Source organism: Strix uralensis, chromosome 19 (assembly GCF_047716275.1).
Source record: "Strix uralensis isolate ZFMK-TIS-50842 chromosome 19, bStrUra1, whole genome shotgun sequence".
Taxonomy (NCBI): domain Eukaryota; kingdom Metazoa; phylum Chordata; class Aves; order Strigiformes; family Strigidae; genus Strix; species Strix uralensis.
In genome coordinates this window covers 2,900,212-2,923,026 of record NC_133990.1, presented here as the reverse complement: position 1 = coordinate 2,923,026, position 22,815 = coordinate 2,900,212, and the positions used below count along the sequence as shown (strand labels likewise).

The following is a 22,815-nucleotide window of genomic DNA, read 5'->3' as shown; positions in this document are numbered from 1 at the left end:
CTGGTGCACTTGTCTTTTTCTCTTTGAGCTCTGACACGGTTTGCTTTGCCCAAAGGAAAGACTTTGAAATCAGCCAGATCCAGAGCAAAATCGAGGATGAGCAACTTCTGGGCATGCAATTACAGAAGAAGATCAAGGAGCTGCAGGCAAGCCTCTGTCCCTTGCCCTCTCTCAGCCAGTGTCAGGTCAGGAAGGAGGAGGGCATGGGTGTGAAGGGTTCCTAATGTTCCCCAGGCTCGTATTGAGGAACTGGAGGAGGAGATTGAGGCAGAGCGAACCTCTCGGGCAAAAGCAGAGAAGCATCGGGCTGACCTCTCGAGGGAGCTAGAGGAGATCAGCGAGCGCCTGGAAGAAGCAGGAGGAGCTACAGCAGCTCAGATCGAGATGAACAAGAAGCGTGAGGCAGAATTTCAGAAGATGCGGCGTGACCTCGAAGAGGCCACGCTGCAGCACGAAGCCACGGCTGCCACCCTGCGGAAGAAGCACGCGGACAGCACAGCTGAGCTTGGGGAGCAGATCGACAACCTGCAACGAGTGAAGCAGAAGCTGGAGAAGGAGAAGAGTGAGCTGAAGATGGAGATTGACGACTTGGCCAGTAACATGGAGTCTGTCTCCAAAGCCAAGGTACAGGATTGCAGTGGAACATGCCCACAGGGCCAAAATATGGCACATAGGCTACATCTGCCAGCCACATTTTCATCACAAAGTCTGTGCTGTGAGAATAAGGCAGAGTCCAGGTGTTCATTTCCTTTCCTTGCTTGTACTGGCTCTGTAGGCAAATCTGGAGAAGATGTGCCGCACTCTGGAAGACCAGCTGAGTGAGATTAAAACTAAGGAGGAGCAGAATCAGCGCATGATCAATGACCTCAATGCTCAAAGAGCTCGTCTGCAGACAGAAGCAGGTGAGATTTCTTCATTCCTGAGGAAGATCTGATGCCATGAGGATAACACAGTGTGAAAAGTTACAACTGGCATAACCTCTACAGGCTACTCATGATTGCATGTGTTTACAGGCAAAAATTGTTATAATATTAATAATCTAGTTACTTTTTTCACTTTGCCCTTCCCAGGTGAATATTCACGCCAGGTGGATGAAAAAGATGCTCTGATTTCTCAGCTGTCCAGGGGCAAGCAAGGATTTACCCAACAAATTGAGGAACTCAAGAGACATTTAGAGGAAGAAATAAAGGTCTGGAATGACTCTACTCCAACATTCCTTCCCCAAACACATGTAGCACTGGAGTGAACACCAATAATGCACATGCCCCCTGATCGTAAGCCAGAGAGGAAAGGAAGTGTAATGATTTTGATGCTGGAGGAAGTCATCCACAAGGCTTTCATGACATTCTGACCATACTCTCTAAGACAGGATTGAGACACTTATTACAGAGACAGCAGGTTACTTTCCCCAGAGCACCTGTCACTAACACATCCTGATCCTCCAGAACACATTGATGTTCATCATCCCCCAGCTTTGCATTTGCCTAATTAGAGTTTGATTCTAATTTCCCTGTCAGCTTCACTGTCAAGACGCATCTCAAGGCAAGTATTCAGGTTACCAATCCCAATGTCCCCACAGGCCAAGAACGCCCTGGCCCACGCCTTGCAGTCAGCTCGGCACGACTGTGACTTGCTCCGGGAACAATATGAGGAGGAGCAGGAAGCCAAGGGGGAGCTGCAGCGCGCCCTGTCCAAGGCCAACAGCGAAGTGGCCCAGTGGAGAACCAAATACGAGACGGATGCTATTCAGCGCACGGAGGAGCTGGAGGAGGCCAAGTACGTGGGACGTGGGATGTCGAATGGCTGGAGAAGGCTGAGCCTGTCAAGGGAAATTGGAGGGATATAGTGTCTTTGTGGTAGAGGGAAGAGAGGGAGAGAGAGGAAAAGTTTGCTGTGGAAAACGTGTAGATTAGAAGGACAAACGTAGCCTTTAGGGCTAGAAACGCTAAGACAGGGTGAATACACAGCAGGCGCTAGGACAAGGAAGTGATAGCCCCTTCAGGCTGGATGTAATCTTGGAACAGAAAAACCACTGTGAAAATCACTATGCTTGAACCCCCCAAAGTGGCCAACTGCTTTCTTGCGAAAATTGTCTCCCCTCTAAGTTCTAACCTGGAGCTGCACTTATCTCCTCCCAGGAAGAAGCTGGCACAGCGCCTGCAGGATGCAGAGGAACACGTTGAGGCTGTGAATGCCAAATGTGCCTCCCTGGAAAAGACAAAGCAGAGGCTGCAGAATGAAGTGGAGGACCTGATGATTGACGTGGAGCGATCTAATGCTGCCTGTGCAGCTCTGGATAAGAAGCAGAAGAACTTTGACAAGGTCTTTTGGGCTCCAGCGCCGGGGCTCCTGGGCAGAGCATGTCCTCCTGATTGCCACCTCCATACTGACGCCCCGTTTCTCTTCAGATCCTGGCAGAATGGAAGCAGAAGTATGAGGAAACGCAGGCTGAGCTGGAAGCCTCCCAGAAGGAGTCTCGCTCTCTCAGCACGGAGCTGTTTAAGATGAAGAATGCCTATGAGGAGTCCTTGGACCACCTGGAAACGCTGAAGCGTGAGAACAAGAACTTGCAGCGTAAGTCCCTGGCCCTCTGCTCCTGGCAGGGCTTTCTCCCTGTCCACCACTACCGCCTGCAGGTCTGCAAAGATACTTGTCACCGTGGTGTGGCAGGGCCCTTCCCCTTCAGCTCTGTGCCTGACCATGCCACTTTTCACCCTTCCTTGCAGAGGAGATTTCCGACCTCACGGAGCAGATTGCAGAGGGAGGAAAGGTGATTCATGAGCTGGAGAAGGTCAAGAAGCAGATTGAGCAGGAGAAATCTGAAATCCAGGCTGCTCTAGAGGAAGCTGAGGTACACGCCTACAATCACTGGTGTTTGCACTAAAAATATGAGCAATGGGGAAATATGGTGGAAAAATCCTTGGTCCCACTCCGTTCTGGCTGGGGAGCGCAGCCAGCTGAGATTTCCTGAAATACTATGTAATCAGCTAGAAAGCAAGCAGTAGCTTTATCGATGTTACAAATGTTTGTGTCCACATGTGCAGGCCTCCCTAGAACATGAAGAGGGGAAGATCCTGCGCCTCCAGCTTGAGCTCAACCAGGTGAAATCTGAGATTGACAGGAAGATCGCAGAGAAAGATGAGGAGATTGACCAGCTGAAGAGAAACCACCTCCGAATCGTGGAGTCCTTGCAGAGCAGCCTGGACGCTGAGATCAGGAGCAGGAACGAAGCCCTGCGGCTGAAGAAGAAGATGGAGGGAGACCTGAATGAAATGGAGATCCAGCTGAGCCATGCCAACCGCGTGGCTGCAGAGGCACAAAAGAACCTGAGAAACACGCAGGCAGTGCTCAAGGTCCGTTCAGCAAAGCTACAGAAAGAGAAGTGACATCACTAACGTTTTTGGCACCCAAGCGCACGCTGTCATAGCACCTTGCAATATCTCTTGTCTCTTTTACAGGATACCCAGATACACTTGGACGATGCTCTCAGGACACAGGAGGACCTGAAGGAGCAGGTGGCCATGGTGGAGCGCAGAGCAAACCTGCTGCAGGCTGAAATTGAGGAGCTACGGGCAGCCCTGGAGCAGACGGAGCGGTCGAGGAAAGTGGCTGAGCAGGAGCTCCTGGATGCCACTGAACGTGTGCAGCTCCTCCATACCCAGGTCAGGGCGTGGTGCAAAAGCAGTTGTGTTGACACTTGGCAGCCACAGAGGGCTGCTATATACCACAGGATAGAGCAGGAGAGTGGGCTAGAGAGGACTGTCTACTGCTGCCCACAAGGGAAGGCACACTTTGGAGCCCATCACCTGAGCCCACCACTGACATTTTGTAAACAACCATTTTAAAAAGAATCCCAGAGTTTGAATTGCAAGCTTGGAGAGTAAAGCCTTGGCTCAAGCTGTAGGTTTGGTTTTGCAGGCCTCAGAATACAAGTCTTGCTATCTCTCTTTGCACAGAACACCAGCTTGATCAACACGAAGAAGAAGCTGGAAACAGACATCGCCCAAATTCAGGGTGAAATGGAGGATACGATCCAGGAAGCCCGCAATGCCGAAGAGAAGGCCAAGAAGGCCATCACAGATGTGAGCTGGGGGTTCCTTTCACTGCTAATGGTGGATGTGTTCTCCCCCAGAATGTCTCCAGCCCCAAAATGGCTTTCACCCTTTGCTCTCATCAGGCAGCCATGATGGCAGAAGAGCTGAAGAAGGAGCAGGACACCAGTGCCCACCTGGAGAGGATGAAGAAGAACCTGGACCAGACGGTGAAGGACCTGCAGCACCGTCTGGATGAGGCCGAGCAGTTGGCACTGAAGGGAGGCAAGAAGCAAATCCAGAAGCTGGAGGCCAGAGTGTGTAGGGCTTTTAGTTGTGTGTGAGTGAACGTATCAGGTAAGTAAACATCAGGGAAGCTCCAAAGCCGGGCTTCTCATTGCAGGTGCGGGAGCTGGAAGGGGAGGTTGATGCCGAGCAGAAGCGCAGTGCTGAAGCTGTGAAGGGCATGCGCAAGTACGAGAGGAGGGTGAAGGAGCTGACCTACCAGGTAAGGCAGGAGGCCTCCTTGGGCTGATACGCCCTCTCGCAGGAAGTAAACAGTTTTGCACTTGGTTGTCAAGGGGAATTGCTAACTCGCATGGTGGGGAAACCAATTAATTCTCCTGTTTGCCAACTGCTTTAGTCTGAGGAAGACCGGAAGAATATTCTCAGGCTGCAGGATCTGGTGGACAAGCTGCAAATGAAGGTGAAATCCTACAAGAGACAATCCGAAGAGGCTGTAAGTATCACTCTGAGTGCTTGGCAAGAAACACTTTCCGAGTGGGTAGCGTGGTCATTGAGGAAATGACTACAGGAAACTTGGAAAGTTCCAGTGGACAATAACGGAGGGCCTAAAGTTCTCTGAAATGCTTATAAATTAGCCTAGCCTTTGAGAATGCAATCAGTGAGGGAATAAGAAGGCTAATGAGGAGGGCAAGTGCACGGAACATTTTTTTTGCATTAGGACAAGAAAGCAGTCTGCAAGAAGGAGTTGTTATTAACAATACTGATAGTACAATATATTAAGAAGTTCTGAAAAGAACACATTTTCAGAATTGTGAAATTCATGTAACTATCTTTATGAAAGATGCCTGTGACCCTTGCAATCGGGAGAAGCTTGGTAGTTATGTGGAAGCAAATGGCCTGCCAAATCTCCAGAATTCTGTGCCTAGGAACACAGGAAATGTTGCGTAAGAAATCCTTCTGATTGAGCATATGCTCATCTCCTACAGGGAACTCCACATTTTGTATACGGCCAGGGAAATTTCAGTGGATGGAGAAGGTGTTGGAAGTACCCTCTCAAGCCACATTGTGCAATGCATTTAGAATTGTGCAAGGAGCCTTTGCCTTTTTCTGGGCATGCAGCAATCAGGGATGAACCGAGGGAAGTCCTGCAGCCCCTGAATGTCTGTGCATGGCTTCTCTGCTCCTGCAAACAGTCCAGTACAGACAAGGGCTTTTGGACTCGGATAAGGAGATTTGTGAGAGGGACACGGAGGAGATCTCATGGACTCACTGGGTCCCGTACAAATTCCTAACCCCATCTCAGGATCTGCAGATGCAGCTGAACATTTAATTCCAGAGCTAACAAAATCTGATTTCCAGCTGCCCAGTTTGTTTCCTTTCCACATTCCAGAGCACAGTTATGTTCAAACCCTGTTGTGCTCTGTCTACAATGAATCTTCTAAAAAGGAGAGGATGCGGAGGTCTGTGTGAGGCTTACGTGTAAGGAGAGGTTGCTAGGGGATGGAGGTTTGAGCCTCACCTGTCATTACCACGGTGCAGGGAGAGTGAAACCCCTGGCCTGGGCTCCTCACCACTGACTCCCTCTCCCCGCACAGGAGGAACTGTCCAATGTCAACCTCTCCAAATTCCGCAAGATCCAGCACGAGCTGGAGGAAGCCGAGGAGCGGGCTGACATTGCAGAGTCACAGGTCAACAAGCTCCGAGCAAAGAGCCGGGAGTTTCATAGGAAGATAGAAGAGGAGGAGTGATGATGTCATGATGCAACAAAGTGACGTGAAGGATGCACAAAATGTGAACCTGTCAGTCGCTTTCTTCTGTAATGAGTCTTTGTACCCACCTCAATGTCTAGAGAATAAAGACCGTAGATTCCTCTGCATACACACTATGAGCAGTGCCTTCTTTGTTTTTTTTCTGATCAAGCTTGGGATAATTTGTTGCAGAACAAGTTTTCTTACTTTTCCTAGCTGGGGAAAGGGAGAAGCTTATGCAAACCCTGGATTGAGGACCCGCCAACTTGGAGGCTGGCCATTCCTGTGGAGGCTACTGATAGTCCAGCTGGTGCTCACTTCTGTCTCCAGCAGCTCCTTGCCCTGCTCCTGCCCTCACATTCTTTTAATGCTTCTCTCATTGTCCTTTCAGCACAGCTTGCTTCCCATGTGAGAAGCAAGAGAGGGCGATCCCTTTCCTTTTTTCCTTCCCCTGCTTTTGTCTGTGATCCTGGCAGTCACAAACCCTAAACATCAGTCTCTGAGTAAGTTGCCAGAAGTCACAGCTACACTGCACCGTGAAGGACCGGCAGTTCCTTGGCAGAGACGATTTTTGGCACACAGAGCACCGTTACGACACATTGATAGTGCCCTTAAGTTGTGCCATCTTTCTTCCCCTAGATTCCCTCAGCTGCTGCCACCACCTGCTCCTAGTCTCTCTGCAGTGGAGAAAACATGGAGCCCTGTCTGGGGCCCCTCAGGGCCCATTTCTCACACACTGCATGGCACCAACACACCTCCTCAACACATCACCTCAAAGGTCAGCCTTGTCACCTCTCACACAACAGGATCCACGTGGCATTGCCTCAGGCAAGAGGATGGAAGAAAACTGATGGATGTACCCCTCCATTCCTTCCCCACATACCTGTACTTCACTTTTGGCCTACCTACAGGCTAAACAGACCATATAGTTTTGGAGAGGAGGGAAGGGGATGAGGGAAGAAGGGAAGGGGGAAATTGCCAAACACTTTTTCCTTCATTCAGACCCTGATCTGAACAGCACAGGCACAGTGGTCACGTACATCCGTGAAGTCTCATGTGCTCTATCAGCCGTCCCAGCTGGATTATTCTGATGCATTACTCTTTACCTCTAGTTTGGGTGAAAGACAGACGGACAGTGCCAAGGTATGTTAAAGACAAGCCCACAGATGTCTGCCTAAGCTGATGTTCTCATAGGACTGACAGCTTTCGGCTTCTAAGTAACTTCTGTGCCTTCTTTTCAGGGAGACCACACAGCCTTGGAGGATTTTCTCAGAAACCTCAAGGACTGCAGGGCTGTGTATACCATGAATCAAGAACAGGTTAGTGGTAACCAAGGGCTAATAAGTTAATCTGGAAATCCTTCTGTCAATATCAACTTACAGAGTTGCACCCACTGTTGCAGCTCTGCCCCTGTCTGCAGCGTTCACAGCCAGTCACCCCAGCTAACTGCAGGCTGCAGGAGCCCTTGATGCAGACCAAGGTGGAGTGAATGAGAATCACATCAGCAGCAACTGAGGAGTGAAGTGCAGCTGGCACTAAAAAGAAACAAGAAGTAGACTCAGGAGCAGAGGCCAGGGCACGTTTTGATGTTGAAAGCTTGGGACAGTCCACAGCTGCTTCCAGCTCTGCCACTGTACAAGCTCCAGTACTCAAAAGCAGAGGCGGGTCCTCCATGGGGCACTGAGCCTAGCAGGGCGGCAAGGATGGGACTGGGGCTGGTGTTGCACAACTTTTCCCCATGCCTGCCAGGCAGACTCCCGACCTTGTTCATCCAGCCTCATCCCCTGCAGTCTTTCTCCTTGCCTGACAGCGTGCATTGGTCTGCCACCACAGCCAGGGTCTCTTGTGGTGAGCCTTGCCTGCCCAAAGCCACCTCTGAGCTGACTGCTCCTCTTGGGTGGCTTGAGAGTCTCAGGCCACACCTGCAGGCATCCCCAAGGCTTCAGGTGGGGCTGGGTAGAGTCTAGGTAACACACAACATCCATGAGTATGCCTGTTAGCTGTAATGGCTTGTACAAGCACGAACTCCTGATGTTCCCTGATATCCTCCTTTACAGACCCTGCACCATCCTTTGCCTCATATTGCCTCCACCGTGGAAGCTTGAGGATGTGTCACCAGAATGAAGGGATGCAGCCAGCAAAGCCAGGCATAGGGAAGAGAGAGAAGAAGACAGGCGTGAAGAGGAGCGAGCAGGCTGATGGCTCTGGCCACACTGGTAAGTGTGACACCTGGAGATAGTTTCTTTGCTGACTGTACTAAAGAACTGTCACAAAGGGCATCAGTGGGAAAGGACAGGCAAGTCACTGAAGAAGCAGCTCATGCGTATAAGTGTGTCTGTTGTGACCTGCTGTAGCCTTCTTTAGACTGTTTTGCAGCCGATTGTTTCTTCCTCTAGTCTCCTGTGTGTTTCACTTGCACGCAGTTACATACCCTCTGGTATCGCTCTAGCTGGCATGGATATAGTTGAAAATAAAGCAGGCAGCCACATGCCCTAAGCTCAGGGACAGGTGCACACCCTCAGGCAGCACTTGCCATGAGCAGGGCTGGGCAGTGCTGATGGGACTGAGGCCCGGCCTCACGTCCCCAGCAAACTCACAGCTCCCTCCTGGCCCCTGCCTCCTGGGCTCTGCGGTCCCAGCAAATCACCCATCAGCCTTCACAGGAGTCAAGAGGAGGAGACAAGGCCACAGAGAACTCTGGAGGTTGCCCATGCCAGGAGGATCAGCCTGTCACTTGTCTCCCTTCGTCCTCAGTGTCAAAAGCTCAAAATAGCCTCGCTCTTGCAAGGCTCCTGCGCAGCGTCATGCCTGTTTGTGTAGATGATACGCTTCCACTAATAGCACTCGAAGACATTCCTCAGCGGGTAGGTTGCCTTCTATATCTCAGCGCAACGTGCTGCCATGCAGGAGCTGGACAACTGTGTTGTGTCCTAAGACGGCAGATGCTATTCTTACCCTAGAGAGACTTGCTGCGGCACAGCTCCTTTCTCAGCTGAAATGTTAAAAATCAGAGTCAGGCCCGAGTGTGTTCTCCCTGGAAAGAGTATAAATCAAGAGTGGCCCCTCTGAAGTGCGTGCGATGACGCTGTGCCAGCCCAGCGCCTGGGTGCTCGCCATGCCCTCCTGGGACGTGCTGTCCCAGGGGAACACAGGAGCTGCCCAGGTACTTCCAGCGGTCAGCTGGGGCTCAGTTTGGGGTGGGTGGGGGCATCACTTATCTTGTAAACCAACAAATGAAAACGGCGAGCTGGGCTGTAGCTCTGAAAGTGCAGGATTTTACAGCTGCCTCCCTTTGAGTCCTGTCTGGGTGAGGATGCAGGCAGAGGCAGGGCTTGCTCCAAGGTCCAGCAGCATTGCAGAAGGCCATGGCCCTTTGCCCAGGCTATGCTTTCACAGCACTCACTGAGAGAAGGTAGGCGGGCTGCGCACCAGAGATCCCTCAAGGGTCACTGGACTATCAGCGCTGCAGGGGAACCCCGGGCCAGGCTGGTGGCTAGCCTGTGATAGTTATGGAGGCCCAGCTCTGCCTGCAGCCTGGCTCCACTCGCCCTTTGGAGAGTTCAGTAACGCCGGCATCACTGCCTGGTACGGTCACCACAGGCCATCAGGCAGAGGAAACCAAGGCCCAGAGACATCAGCTGGGATGGTGACTCTGCTTTTTGCCTCACCATTTGGGCTGTGGTTCGGAGGACGCAGGCCCCATCAGCTTTATTCTCAGCTTGGGTCTTGTCACCTGACACTAAAGGGACGGAGAAGTTCTTTAAGGGATGCTTGGCAGAAAGGCGATGGCATTATTACCGGGGGTCGGGAGCTGGGGCTGTCAGTCACAGGGCTCCATCAGGCTCCTGTCAGTCCCAGGGAGCTCAGCCAGGCAGCAGCCGCCCGGGCGCGCTGCTCCAGGCACCCACTGCCAGGGGGTGGCAGCATGGAGCCATCAAGGTGGACCCTGCTCTGGGTGGCAGCAACTAGGTCTCACTTAAAAATGGGCGCTTTTAAAGCTGCTGAAACTTCCTGGCCCAAGTGTTATGATCGAATCACACCAGAAAGGTTAAAATCCAACCAGGTGGATCAGCCAGTTTCATGTGTGCACCGCTGGGACAGAACCAAGACAGGTGGAATGGGCCGAAGAAGGCCTGGAAATGTTGGGGTCAGCAATGCTGAAAGAAAAGACCTTGAGCTGACAGAAGTGGCCACTGATACTGTGTCTTTTGGGAAGTGGGTCATCCAAGCACTTTGGCAGCAGGATCAGACTTAAAAGGATCTCTGGAAAATTGGAGAAAATCTCTCTAATTTTCAGAAGGAAAGTTAATGAAGAGAAATGAAGTTCTTCATGGGGATGAAATCAGAGAAATGCATGCGGTTTATCATCTGAGCCAGGTAGACAAGGAATCAGGGGCACATGTTTATATACATTCAACAATTCCACACAATTGCAAAAATGTTATATCCAATTATTGCAAATATTAGTATAATTACTCTTACTGTAGTGCAGGATATGAATGCTTGCTTTCCTAAGCAATGGGTTATCTTAGTGGTAGTCTACAGTATTTTGATTAGAGCATATTTTGTAGACCTCTTCTGAAAAAAAGAAAAATCTGTCTGTGGAGTAAGGAGGAGAGGAGCTAGAATGACAACTATAAAGAGCATGACTTAGAAAAAGGTATAGATAGACCTTCATTTTTTAAGTCAAGAGACAAGAAAAGTAAGAACTGGGTGTGTGAGCATGAAAATAATTTTGTCAAATGAAAAGGTTTTTCAATGAGAGACAGAGAGGGTTATGTCATCAGGACTATAATTTGAAGCAAAAAAGGATTTGGAGTAAATATTAAGGGAACATTTGAATGAGAAAAACTGTGTGGAAGAACAGAGTATCTATAATATTGCATGATGTCTAGCCTATCCTTTAGGGATATGTTTTAGACAAACATCTCCCAAGGACTGTCTAGATATGGATGGTGTCATATACACTTTTATAGAAAAATAGCAAGTATATCAATAGCTTTCTTGCAACTGAAACTGTGATGATCGTCATGTCTATTTTTATGTTTATATTTCACAGTCAGCTACTGATCCTGCCTGAAAAAGGTGCTATAATTTTTGAGAAGGTGTATATATCCCACTTTGCCTCATAATACCCAGCAAAACTGTGTAGACGTGTTAATAGCTGAAATACGATTTTTATCTCTTAAAAGCTTCTTTTCCAGTTGGAAAGAGTTCCCATTTTAGGGTTCTGCTTGTTTGCTTCCTTGATCAACAAGGTTAGTTTGGGGAGTACATTCTAAGGTATATAAACCCAGTGATTTTTCAAAATTGATAAATAAATAATTTGGCTTGAATTTAAGAAACACTGTAAACACTCTTTAAAGATGAGAACTCTTGTGATTTTTATGGACCTATTATAAGATGTTTTTTTCAGGATTCTTTAACTTGCAAAAAAAATCTCTCTGATGGTGCAATATGAACTATAGCAATGTGCTAGCCTAAACAAGATACATCACATATAGCTAGAACATACAGGAAAAAAATGGCATTCTCAGGTTTTCTTTCATGCTGAACTAATAGTACTATTCACTTGAGGAGGCCTTAAATTATGATAAATTACCAGGATCCAAATAGCATACCAAGGGGAGGGAAACCAGAGACTCCTTCCTCTTGGATATTTATTACCATAGCTGCAGAATGATAGCCTTTTGAATTGACACGCTGCTTGTGGGGCTGGATTGCCTGTCAGCGGACCAGTGTTAACTAATCGTGGGGAAAACGCTGCTCCAAAGTGGCCATAAAGGACTATCTAGGAGAGAAAGTTTGAAATAGATACAGTGCATATGTTCCAACAGAACTTCTGCCCCACTGCAGAGAATCTCAGATCTGTGAACTCCTGGACTAGAGGGACATCTGTATCTCCTGACCTAACTATTCCAGTTATAGAATTTTTTGATAGTATTCTGTATTAAGAGAAGAAACTTCTTGACAAAGAGTTTGAGGAAATAAAATTAATTTCAGCAGCTGCATTCTCCATTAATTTACCAATGAATCTGCCATACAACCAAGAAAAGGGCCTACAAAGAGGTCCTTTCTTTCTCCCATTTCTACATTCATTAGTTCTCTTGAATTCAGAGTTTCAACACAGTTAGGACTGGGGACAACATACGTACATTGGGGCACTAAGGTGTGAAATCCAGGCTTAGCAAATATATGAGTGCAGTCAAGAGACAGCTCTGCTCTGAGACCTTGCACCCTGCAAGATACTGTCCACCTGGAGGCACTTCTCAGGGAGCAGCAGACAGTTTGAGGGACCTGAGGGACTAATTTGGAAGGAAGGCAACATACACTTGTGTTGCTTGGCAAAGAAGTGATGGAGTGAATTTGGCACTGCATCTTGACCTGCAACAGATTTGGGATACATTTTTGCAGGCCACAGTCCTGACTGAGATGTAAAACAATGTGCCCTCCTCCTTTGGACTTTTCATTCACTTCTCTTTTGGGAGATCCTTTCAGATCTTTCCAAGTACTTTGTGACAAGCCATATGGAGAGAAAGGTCTGTCCCTGGTAAATTCTAGTGGGGTGAGTAGGGAATGTCCTCAGAACAGGGGAAGTAAGCACTGTTAGAACCCCCAGCTGCTAATCTCCCACATGGGCCACCAGCACCCTGACACCCTGGCTGCTGACTGTCTGGTGGCAGTCACTGTCATTGTCTTCTGCTGGAGCTGTTCTGCTTTACACAACTGATTTACCCTTCAGGAGGAGCAGGGACTTGTATCCTTCCCTCAGCATCTCAGATGGAAATTAAAGAAACATTTAGTCTGACCACCAAGGAAATCTATCTGCTAACATTACATAGGAAGCTGTGGTGGAGTCTCTGAAGTGACAGGAGCCTTAATGTTTGGGAAAACACTTCCCTTGAAAATACTACAAGAAAAATATCCTGGTGTAGTATTAATACATCCTGTAGATTAACTGTAGCATAGTCTACCTTGGCACCTGGGAGATGCTCTCTGCAGTTTGATCACTATTTTTACTTCTTCAAATATGTGATTTCATATGAAAATGTGGATCAAGTGTGAAGCAAATACAAAGAAGATACATATTTGTAACACTCAAAGATAATAACAAAGTGAATTGAACTACATACATGGATGTTTGTGTTCTGTGAGTTAGCCGCAGTAGAGGATCACAGTAACATGCCATACATTCAGAGAACAGCTCATGGGTTCAAAAAGTGTTTGGGCAAATTCATCAGTTAAAAATCCACCATGAGCTGTTAAATATCCAGACATCATGTCCTGCTCAGGTCTTCCATAAATACAAATTACTGGGAATCAGGAGAGTTTTAGAGAAGTGCCCCTCTATGTTGCCTTAGGCAAGATGCCGCTCCTTCTTGGGCATCACTTCCAAAGACAGAAAGCTGGGCTACATGGACCTTTGATCTCACCAGTACAGCTTATTTTAGGTTATGTTATAATTGCCTCAGGGGTTAATACCCTGCTCCTTCCTTACTTTCTTTTCCTTCCCCTTCCTTCTTCCTGCTACTTGTTCTTTCAGTTACCTTCCTACCCAGCGGTCTCCCATCTTTCCCACCCCACTCACCTGCTCTGTAACAGGAGCCCCTCAGCCGCTTCAGTGACTGATAGAAAGGGCATCCTGAATGTCATCTCCTTGGCCAGAATCTACTGCCCAGATCTCTTCCGCTGATGTTAGCTGTGGAGACAGGAGGAGCGTGAGTAATGGTGCACCTGTGGTGCACATTTGAAAGCTGCCCATCCTCTAATGCCAGATTGTGTGTTTTATTTGCCTCTCATGTTCAGTTAACTCATTCTGAGGACTTCCAAGAATATCACTCTGTGGGAAGTTGCTTAGCAACAAATTTGTCATCAAAGTTCCCCCTAAGACAGATGCATTCACTTTCCTTGATGTGTAGTGAAGGTAAATCACAACTGCATTAAGATCTGCAGAAATTAGTTTCTGAATAGAGCAGAAGGGACAGGGGATAGCAAGGCCATTATAGCCCCTTCATGGCCAGCCTATGACATCAGCTTGTCTTCACAAGTGCTCGCATGTAAACCCAGAAATTTTTGCTTACATTTGCCATGGTAAAGAAGGATGGCCCACACTGCTTTTCAACCAGCAGTCCTTAAGTCTCATTAGTTATAATCCTCAGCAGTTCTTCCTGGGAAATAATTTATTGCTTCCAGCAATTCTCTCAGCCTATTCCTTCAGCCACATTTATTAGAAATGTTAGTTTAGTGGCACATTTCCTAACAAGATGGCACATCAAAAATATGGACAGAGCACATTTTGCAAATAACATTGAAAACATGCACCTTAGGAGATCTACACTGAATTGATAAATAACCTTTTAATATGGAAAATGTACTCTTACCATCTCCAGGGTTCAGTATCCAGCCACATCCTAGCAGAAGTGTAGGGATGAGAAGTTTTGCTACAGAGCAGTGTTCTGACATTTCTGTTTGTCCTGTGCTAACGTTCCTGTGTGCTCTCATTTTACACAGAGGGCAGCAGAAATGCTGCTACAGCAGAAGCTGAGCATTCTCTGTCAGACTGTGCACCACAGGCTAAAGAGCAAACTGATCTGACTAAGCAGGCCCTACCATAATAACAGCATGGTAAACAACAGCACTTGCAAGCTGAAAATCCTGCAAGGAGCAATCTGAGTTCTTTTTTTTTTTTTTTTTTTTTAAATCATGAGCAAGTCAGGGAACTTCAGACTCCATCCTGTATCCTTGTTCTTTCTAGAAGAGTCATACGTGTAGCTCTATTCCACATGGTTTTTGTATCTCCGGGGAAAGGGTCTGTTACTCCCCCAACCTCTGCTGTTTTGAGGTGATGGTGGTTTATTTCACCTGGAAAGTGCTATATGGTAATACCCTGATTCCAGAGTAGAAATGATGCCATTTATTTTAGGGGGATATTCTTCCACTCTGTATGAGTTACAGAATCTGGCAAGAAAAAACATTAGATCAGAAAGTGGTCTTTAGTAGCTAGGTCTCACATTGCCATACATGTTTTTAAGGTAGGATCAAGGCACTGAACAAAGTATTTTTTTTCTAGAATATATGGACACTGATACTAAATACTCATTTCCCAGTGGAAGTGAATTTAGGCAATCCATGCTGTAACAAGATCATTTTTGAAAGATTCTTGCAAATACTAACTGATACCTAAGAGGAGGGCTTAGGCAATGGCTGTCATTCATTATTCCAGGCATAAGGCCAAACAGTTTAGCAGACACAGGGGAAATGAAAGAGATGAAGGCTGTGTCTCAGCATCATAAAAAGAAAGAGCCTGCAGAAATAAAAGCAGGAAAAGAAATCAGAACACTTGCTCCTCAAGCTGAATAATTTCTTCCCTCCTGCCTCTACTCTCAGAAATGACAAGCTGTTGGGAGATCTCTGCAGAAACACCTAGTGGCCTCACCAGCAATCAACTAGGGCAAGTTCAAAATCAGCTTTCTGTCTGCAATACCTTACAAGTATCTGCATCGTACTCTAGTCTCCAGTCTGGGTTTCAGTTTGCGTTTTTTGCTCAGGATCTGGTCTATGCTGATGTACATGGATTGAATTAGACCTTTTTGTCCTGAGCAACAGTTCACCTGAAAACGTCAAGCACTGTTACATGCATCCAGATATTCTTTGGTAATCTCTGCAGAACAGACACTTTTCACATAACTCAGATTGCACAGTGCTCCCTATGGCTTCTGTAGAACACAAATAATCCAATCGATCTCACCAGTTGGGTCTCTCACCCTGCCTGATAAGTGAGAGTTGATTGCTCATCTCACTGTAAGCTACAATGTAGACAATATGGAAAAAGTCATGGATTTTGAATATTTAACTTCTCAGCTAAAATTCTCAGGATGATGAAGGGAATCTTCAATATGCTGCTGGATGTACAGTTTAGCAGAAAAAGCTGTTAAAGATGATCAAAGATCTCATAGACTACTAGAGAACTATAAATGGCCTAACCCAAATGTAACAGAGCAGCCTAAGGAAAAAAAGCATACTCTCACAAATGTATCCCAGCAAAGCACCCTCTCAACCTACTGTCGCTGTTAATAATGTGTACTGCATGTGTTTGTAGACAACTGGTGACACAGCAAGGGGAATTAACTCATGAAAGAGTGAGTGTGCCTGCCTGCACAGTAGCCAAACTTCAAGGCAGGGCTGTGGACAGTGCATCCACCCAGAACACTTCCTTACCTATTAGTAAAGGACCAAGATCTAGGAGACAAGGAAAGGATGCTGGGTATGCGCATTCCTCCCATGCAGAGGAGGATGAAGAACACAGACCTCTCACTTCATACTCAAATGCTCTATCCATGGGGCTGCTCAGCAGAAGGTAGCTAATGGTGGGACTGGCTTTGTTTTGGAGACGAGGTAACTAGGGCATCTGTGCTTGACTCTGAACTCACTGTTCCTTGTGCTGGGTCTCACCCTTTCCACTTTGCAGTCATTCTCAGAATGACTCAGAATGCAGGAGAATGATGCCAAAAAGCTAATCCCAAATTCCAGAATCCTATATATCTTGTGAGGCAGACAATCTACTCTTTAGTTGGTACTGGGGCATTCAAAATCTTCTCTGACAACCCAAATTACCAGTCCATGTGTGGATTTCAGAATCCTTGGGTTTCCTCACAGCTCAGATGCTGCAGAAGAGGGAGACTGCAATTCTTACAAAAATTACTTGACAGATGCTCAATCTGCACATGTTAATGGAGTGAGAATGTATTGTCAGCTGCCCACTTGCCCCACTCCTTCATGGTGTAAAGTTCCTAATAACACAATCAATTTCCTGGAACAGTTCTCCTTGAAATGTCCTTGGCAAGGTAGCACAGGGGCTGCAAGATACTGAGGACAATGACAGCCCAAAGGATGTAGGAACATCTGGGTGATAGCCTGTGAGATACTGGAGGACTGTTGGGTGGTTCTTTGTCTGTGGCAGTTACTTTGATTCTGTGGATCTCTTCAACCTTCCTTCCTGGATCTGATCCTAATGATGAGATATAGTGAAAGATGCTGAGGGAGCTGGTGGACTCCTATCCCTTGGAAGTGCAGATACTTGGCTGAGAAAAGCACTCATCCAGCTGTGTGGGACTGGGACAGGCTGGGTGTAGCGCTGCAGGTGTCAGCTCAATGGGCTGTAGCTATACAGACCTTGCATGTCTTTACCTTCATAAAGGCAGTACTCAGCCAAGCTGGAGCCATACCTGGACAGTCTCCCATGGTGCAGAAGGCAGACACCTGCACTTCCAAAAGGGACTTGTGGCTGTTGGCAGTTGTGGTTCTCTTGCGATAGGTGTGGCTTCTCATGTGGAGAATCATAGGGAAAACATTGATCCACAAGAGCAGATTTCCTATCCGAGCGGAAGCTGAGCAGCTCTCAGCTCTCTCCAGCCTCCTAGGGCTGTCTAATGGGGGGCAGACAACGAAGGGATCTCTTTTTAAATGGACATTATGGGCCTCACATAGGAGGCTCACAGATGAATTTCATGCTGTGCACCAGAAACAGTCCAGGTGATCTTACCTGGTCACAGCTGCAGGCTGCTGCCCTAGGCAGTCTTTGGCTCTCCTGTTTCTTCTGCATCAAGCTCATACAGGACAAGAGGAAAACTTGCCAAGCCTTCTGCCAGGGTAGCTGCTGATGACATGACATTGAAGGGACAGGGTGAGAGCAGTGCCATCTTGAAATCTCCTGCTAATTGCTTATGTGAACAAATTCTCTCCACTTTTGAAGGGGGTGAAAGTTTAATACCCTTGGTGCCAACCTTCAGGAAAAGTCACATTAAAGAGCGGGCAAGCTCAGTGCAAAGGATGAAACTGCTTACCTTTTGGAACGCACCCTCCATTTGCGTGGGGAGATGCCATGGATCAGAACATTCTGTTTTAATATCCACCAACTGGATGCACACCTGACTTGAACACACCACCTTTAACGTCTGTGAAATCCATGGTGCAGCTGCTCTAGGATAACTGCATGGTTAATGAGAGTAATAAAGGTACCCAATGATACTGTGAAAGCATGAACTGTCTGATGGTGACCTTGATGCTGTTCTCCTTCAAAGACTTAGATGAGAGCTCACCAACTCAGCTGCCTTTCTGTACTGGAATTCACTGCTGCCAAGGTTAAATTTTACACCATACATACTGACTCCCAAGAAGATTCCTTCTTGAACTTTGCAGGTTAATTCCCACATGGTCCAACGGAGTTTGCTTTAGTTGTTTCTCTCTGGGCAGAAAAGAAGACCAATGGGCCTGAAATGGAGGCCAGAGGCTTTCAGCCATGCTTCTTTTCCTGTTATTGCAACTGACCAGGAGATTCTGGTCCACTTGGTTCAGGGTGGAAGGAGTAGAGGACCTAAGCAGGAGGCCTGAAGGTGTTTTCATGACAATTACATGGAGATACTGGTCCTGGAATTTCTTTCTAACTGGACAGGTTACAAGGCTGCTGCTGCTGCTCTAAGAAGCAGAGTGGAGCGTGAGGTTTACATTGGGCCACAAACTCAAGAGCCTTTGACAGTGCTCCACTTTCATATTTCACCTGTGTTTATGAGTGTCCCTCTTTCTCTCCTCTCATGCTCACTGAACGCAAGGGAAGGGAAATCACGTTGTATGGACTTACAGAAAGTGGGATGGGATCTGTTTTCAGCATGGCTGGATGTCATCACTCCAGAACTTTGCCCACACTGTATGTCTGTGCAGGACCATCTCTATCCAGGGATTTATCTCATTCTGCCTCTTCTGTGCTGTGGCTTGCTTCTATTTCCAGTGGACTCCAGGCCCTGTAGGGATGAAAAAAGAAGTGACAGAAAGTCAATGGCTGGCAAGATCCTTTTCCCTCTTTGTTTTGCATCAGGACATTGCTGCATCATTCTGCAGATCCCTCTTCCCAAGGACAGGTGTCATCTTGGCTGTCCCATGCTTGGACAGAGGAAATTGGCCAGCTTTCTGTGGCCTAACTCACTGAGAACTCTGGAGCTAAATCTTTATGGAGTCTGGATCTGATAATTCAAATTACAGACTACTCTTATGCAAAAATCTGGAATGCCCAATAGACCATGTCGCAGAAAGGTATCACTTGGGTGGAATTGATAATCTCTATGAACTAAACCAAATCCAAAACAGATGGTGTGTATCCCAGAGCTTTTTACAAGATAACTGAGTGTCTATATGACCAGGATTTTTAAATCTGTGGAATAAAATTCTTCAAGTTAGTTTGTCTGCAAATATGAATTAATATGATCTTTATCTTCCAAAAAAAAATCTGGAGGAAAGCATAAAAGTTTACGTCTTGTTTTCTCCTGAAAGTTCCCCTGAACTTCCCATGTTGTCCTCCCAGTCTTTTTCTATTTTCTCAGTTTCGTTCTTTGTGAACAACATGCACAAAGATGCCAGTGCTGCAGTTTACAGTTTTCCCTCCCTACCACTGTTTAATGTAACCTATTAAAAACTTCAGGGGAGAAGCTATGGTTTTATACTGTATTTAGTTGGTGTGAAAGGGAAAGTAGGCCTTTGCTAAACAGCAGAGACCCAGGCCAAGGGTTGATGTAGCCAGACAATTCTGGTGGTCACAAGCACTGAGGACTGGCTGCAAGGCATTCTGTACTATTCTGCCTGATACCAGAGACTGCAGTCAGGAACAGATAGATTTAGCATTACAGATACAGTCTGGGTAGTTAAATCTACATGCTTTATCTGGCCTTCGAAGAAGCAAGCAGGTTTGTGAAGTAAGATCCCTTTACAAATACACACAAAAGACTGTCACTTCCTGTGTCCATTAATTTGGTTCTGTATTATAATTTCTACTGATTTGTCCAGTATAGCCATCAGCCTTATCACGCTGTAGTTGCCTTGATTGCCCCATAATACCGTGGGACTATATTAGTCACCTGACAGTCCTGTGATATCCAAATGGATTTTTAAGAAGGACCTTCCACACCATGTTTGGAAGCTTAGCAACTTCATCTATGAGTTCCTCTAGATTTTTGAAGATCTGTATTTGAGGACTAAGGAGACAGGTCTTTGCAATGAGTCTACTAACCTGATAACAAGGGTGTGAAATCAGCTTCATCATGGAAGAGGACTTTAGCCTAGAAGTGAGAGAGGAAATGCTGCAAATGTAGGAATTTTGTAAGGGAGAGGGGAACATAGTCAGAATCATGGAGATATGGTGCAATAGTGTGCACTACTGGAAAGTGGTCATGAAAGGATACGGACTGTTTAGGAAGAATAGACAGGGGAGATAAGGAGGATTTATGCTTTATGTTAACATGCTCCTTGATTGTGCAAAGCTCCAGTGTGTAACAGTAGGAATCCCATCAGACACAGGAGGAAAATGAGGGATGTTGTGATGGGGTCCATTATAGACACCTGACCAAGACAAAGTGGTGAAGAAGGATTTCTACAACTAGTAGAAAGGCAGAAGTCTCCTCTGCCTTAGGGAAGATTTCAGCCATGTGGTCATCTGCTGGGAGGGCAACAGCACTGCGCAAGCAATGTCAGAAGTTCTTAGACTGTGCTAATGACAATATCCTAATGTAAATACAGGACAGACAATGCCCGAGTACTGGAAGCAGGGATGAATTAGTGATAAATATGATCCAAGATGGCAGCTCAGGCTGCAGCAACCACATGATGACTGAATGAAGGATCTAGTGGAAAGCTGGGGAGGTAAGCAACAGAATTAACACTCTAGACTTCGTAAGACAGAATTCATTTTATTCAGGAAACTGCTAGTTGGAACACACTTGGCAGCAGCTGTGAAAGAGAAGACTGACCAGGACAGATGGTTACAGTTTAAAGGAAAATTATTGAGACCTCATGAACAAACTACCTTGTTCTGCAGGAAGACTGGGAATTTCATCTTAGCTAAGCAGCAAACATCTTGATGAACTAAAACACAAAAGTATGTAAGAGGTGGAGGCAAAGACTGGCAACAAAATAGGAATGCAGAACATTGCTTGGGCACTTAGGGACATTAAGGACAACAGTTCTGCATGTATGATGCAGAAGGGAATTCAGAGAAAATATGTGCCTACCACTGAATGTGGGAGACCACCTAGTGAGAGATGATACAGAAAGCACTTCAGTATGCAGAACCTTTTCTGCATCAGTGTTCATAAGCACATTGTCCCCAAGCATCTGCATATTCCAATGAAGTTTGAGAAGGAAACAGATAACCAGCAGTGGGGAAGTCCTAACCTACTACTTACTGAAACTGGAATTACTAAGAGAAGCTAGATGTATTCATATCAAGGGGCTGTGTGTGAGTCATCAAAGGATGTGGATGTAATTGCAAGGCCTATGTTTACAATTGGTGAAAAATGATGACACACAGGGAAGGTCCCATATGACTGGAAAAAGGCTAATGTAATGCCCATCTTTAAAAAAAGAGAGGAAGAAAGATCAGTGAAACTGTAAGCTGCTCAGTTTCACTTTAGTTATTTGAAAGATCACAGAATATGTCCTCTTGGCATTTATTGCTAAGGATGTGAAGGACAAGAAGATAACTGAGAGCAGCCAACATATATTTACCAGGGAAAGTAATCGTGCTTGACCAACTTGATTGGCTTCTATGATGAAATGACTGTTGTCTTTTATCAGTTCTTTTCTGATAATTATCATGATCTGAATTCCCTGAACAGTATGAACATGGAAAAGTATTAACACAGGAATTCAGTGCTGGACATGGCAAGAGCTGGAAGAAATTCAGCTTCACAGTTTCCACCTGTCTTGAGGGCAATCTGTTTGGTATGAGCCTACTGTTCAACCAAAAGGGAAGACAAGGCCATTGTCAGTATATGTTCCCAATAACCCAATGCTTCATCTTTCTCCAAGGATCTGTGAGTGACAACTGAACATACAGGGAAATTTAGCAGGCTTATATTCCTATATGAAGAATTATTTTGTGAAGGTTGTGTGATTAAATAAGATATTAAATGCTCTACACATTACTATATTGCAGTAGACAAGAATTCAAAACCTCTGGTAATGGGCAGCTCTTCTTCCTAATCCATGCGAAAAAATTAGCCTTTTGAGATACTCAACTGTCCACGTAACTTGTGTAGTGAGCTCAGGGATGAGGTCTGGGTTTTGATTCCAGTCTGGAGCCAAAAATGTGGGTGCTGCAGTGCCAGAGCACTCTTGCAAGGGGCTGCTACAGCTCAGGACATCATCTGATGCTGTATATTACACTGGACCCCAGACACTGTTTTTCTAACCTGTTCCCTGTGTTATTCACTGAAATATTTTAGTGATTGAAATGTCAATGACTAGGAAAATAATGGGTTTAGATCTGGAGGATCTGAAGAAGTTTAAGTGATTATACATGTCCTAAACTAGATCAGTTAGTCTCTTGGACTACTAGCAAATCTCCTTTTCCCATACCATCAGCATTACACAATACTGCCTGCTATCTCTAATGCTCTGGTACAGGCAGTACTGTGTTGTTAGATTTTTCTGCAACTGTGAATGTGTAAATATGCATATTTTTATGGAACAGCAGTGCTAGACTGAGGATTTATCAGAATGCATAGTATCTGGAACTATATGTTAAGGTGATACACATGACTGTGTGTACCAGCATGGCAGGGTAAGGCATGTTGTTTTGGGGAGTTGTAGGTAGGGAGGGGCTATGGGAGCCTCTGGAACTTCAGATTTGGCAGGGGGAACTGGTTATTTATGCAGAAAATAATAGGAGCAAGCATACATCAAATGCAAGTAAAAAGTGTAAGAGAGTGAAGAGTGAAACAGCAGAGTTTCTTGGGGAACCACTT

The 22,815-nt window shown here is 46.3% G+C and overlaps 1 protein-coding gene and 1 long non-coding RNA gene across 2 annotated transcripts in view; one reads left to right on the top strand and one right to left on the bottom strand.

The window, feature by feature from the left end:
* Window positions 1–22,815, top strand: part of LOC141951954 (myosin heavy chain, skeletal muscle, adult-like) — a 52,977-nt gene that overhangs the window by 11,831 nt on the left and 18,331 nt on the right. Inside the window, exons 24-38 of the mRNA XM_074888838.1 lie at window positions 56–146; window positions 235–624; window positions 776–902; window positions 1,071–1,189; window positions 1,580–1,776; window positions 2,139–2,322; window positions 2,409–2,574; window positions 2,727–2,851; window positions 3,045–3,353; window positions 3,459–3,662; window positions 3,957–4,082; window positions 4,178–4,348; window positions 4,435–4,539; window positions 4,675–4,770; window positions 5,873–6,029. Of these exons, the coding sequence (XP_074744939.1) occupies window positions 56–146; window positions 235–624; window positions 776–902; window positions 1,071–1,189; window positions 1,580–1,776; window positions 2,139–2,322; window positions 2,409–2,574; window positions 2,727–2,851; window positions 3,045–3,353; window positions 3,459–3,662; window positions 3,957–4,082; window positions 4,178–4,348; window positions 4,435–4,539; window positions 4,675–4,770; window positions 5,873–6,025 (2,563 nt within the window). The 3' untranslated portion in view covers window positions 6,026–6,029. The remainder of the gene's footprint in view (window positions 1–55; window positions 147–234; window positions 625–775; window positions 903–1,070; window positions 1,190–1,579; window positions 1,777–2,138; window positions 2,323–2,408; window positions 2,575–2,726; window positions 2,852–3,044; window positions 3,354–3,458; window positions 3,663–3,956; window positions 4,083–4,177; window positions 4,349–4,434; window positions 4,540–4,674; window positions 4,771–5,872; window positions 6,030–22,815) is intronic.
* On the bottom strand, window positions 13,665–18,004 carry LOC141951956 (uncharacterized). Its single transcript, XR_012631501.1, has 3 exons — window positions 17,869–18,004; window positions 17,568–17,681; window positions 13,665–13,724 (listed from the first exon to the last, which is right to left on the bottom strand). It is a non-coding gene; the product is annotated as an uncharacterized LOC141951956 (long non-coding RNA).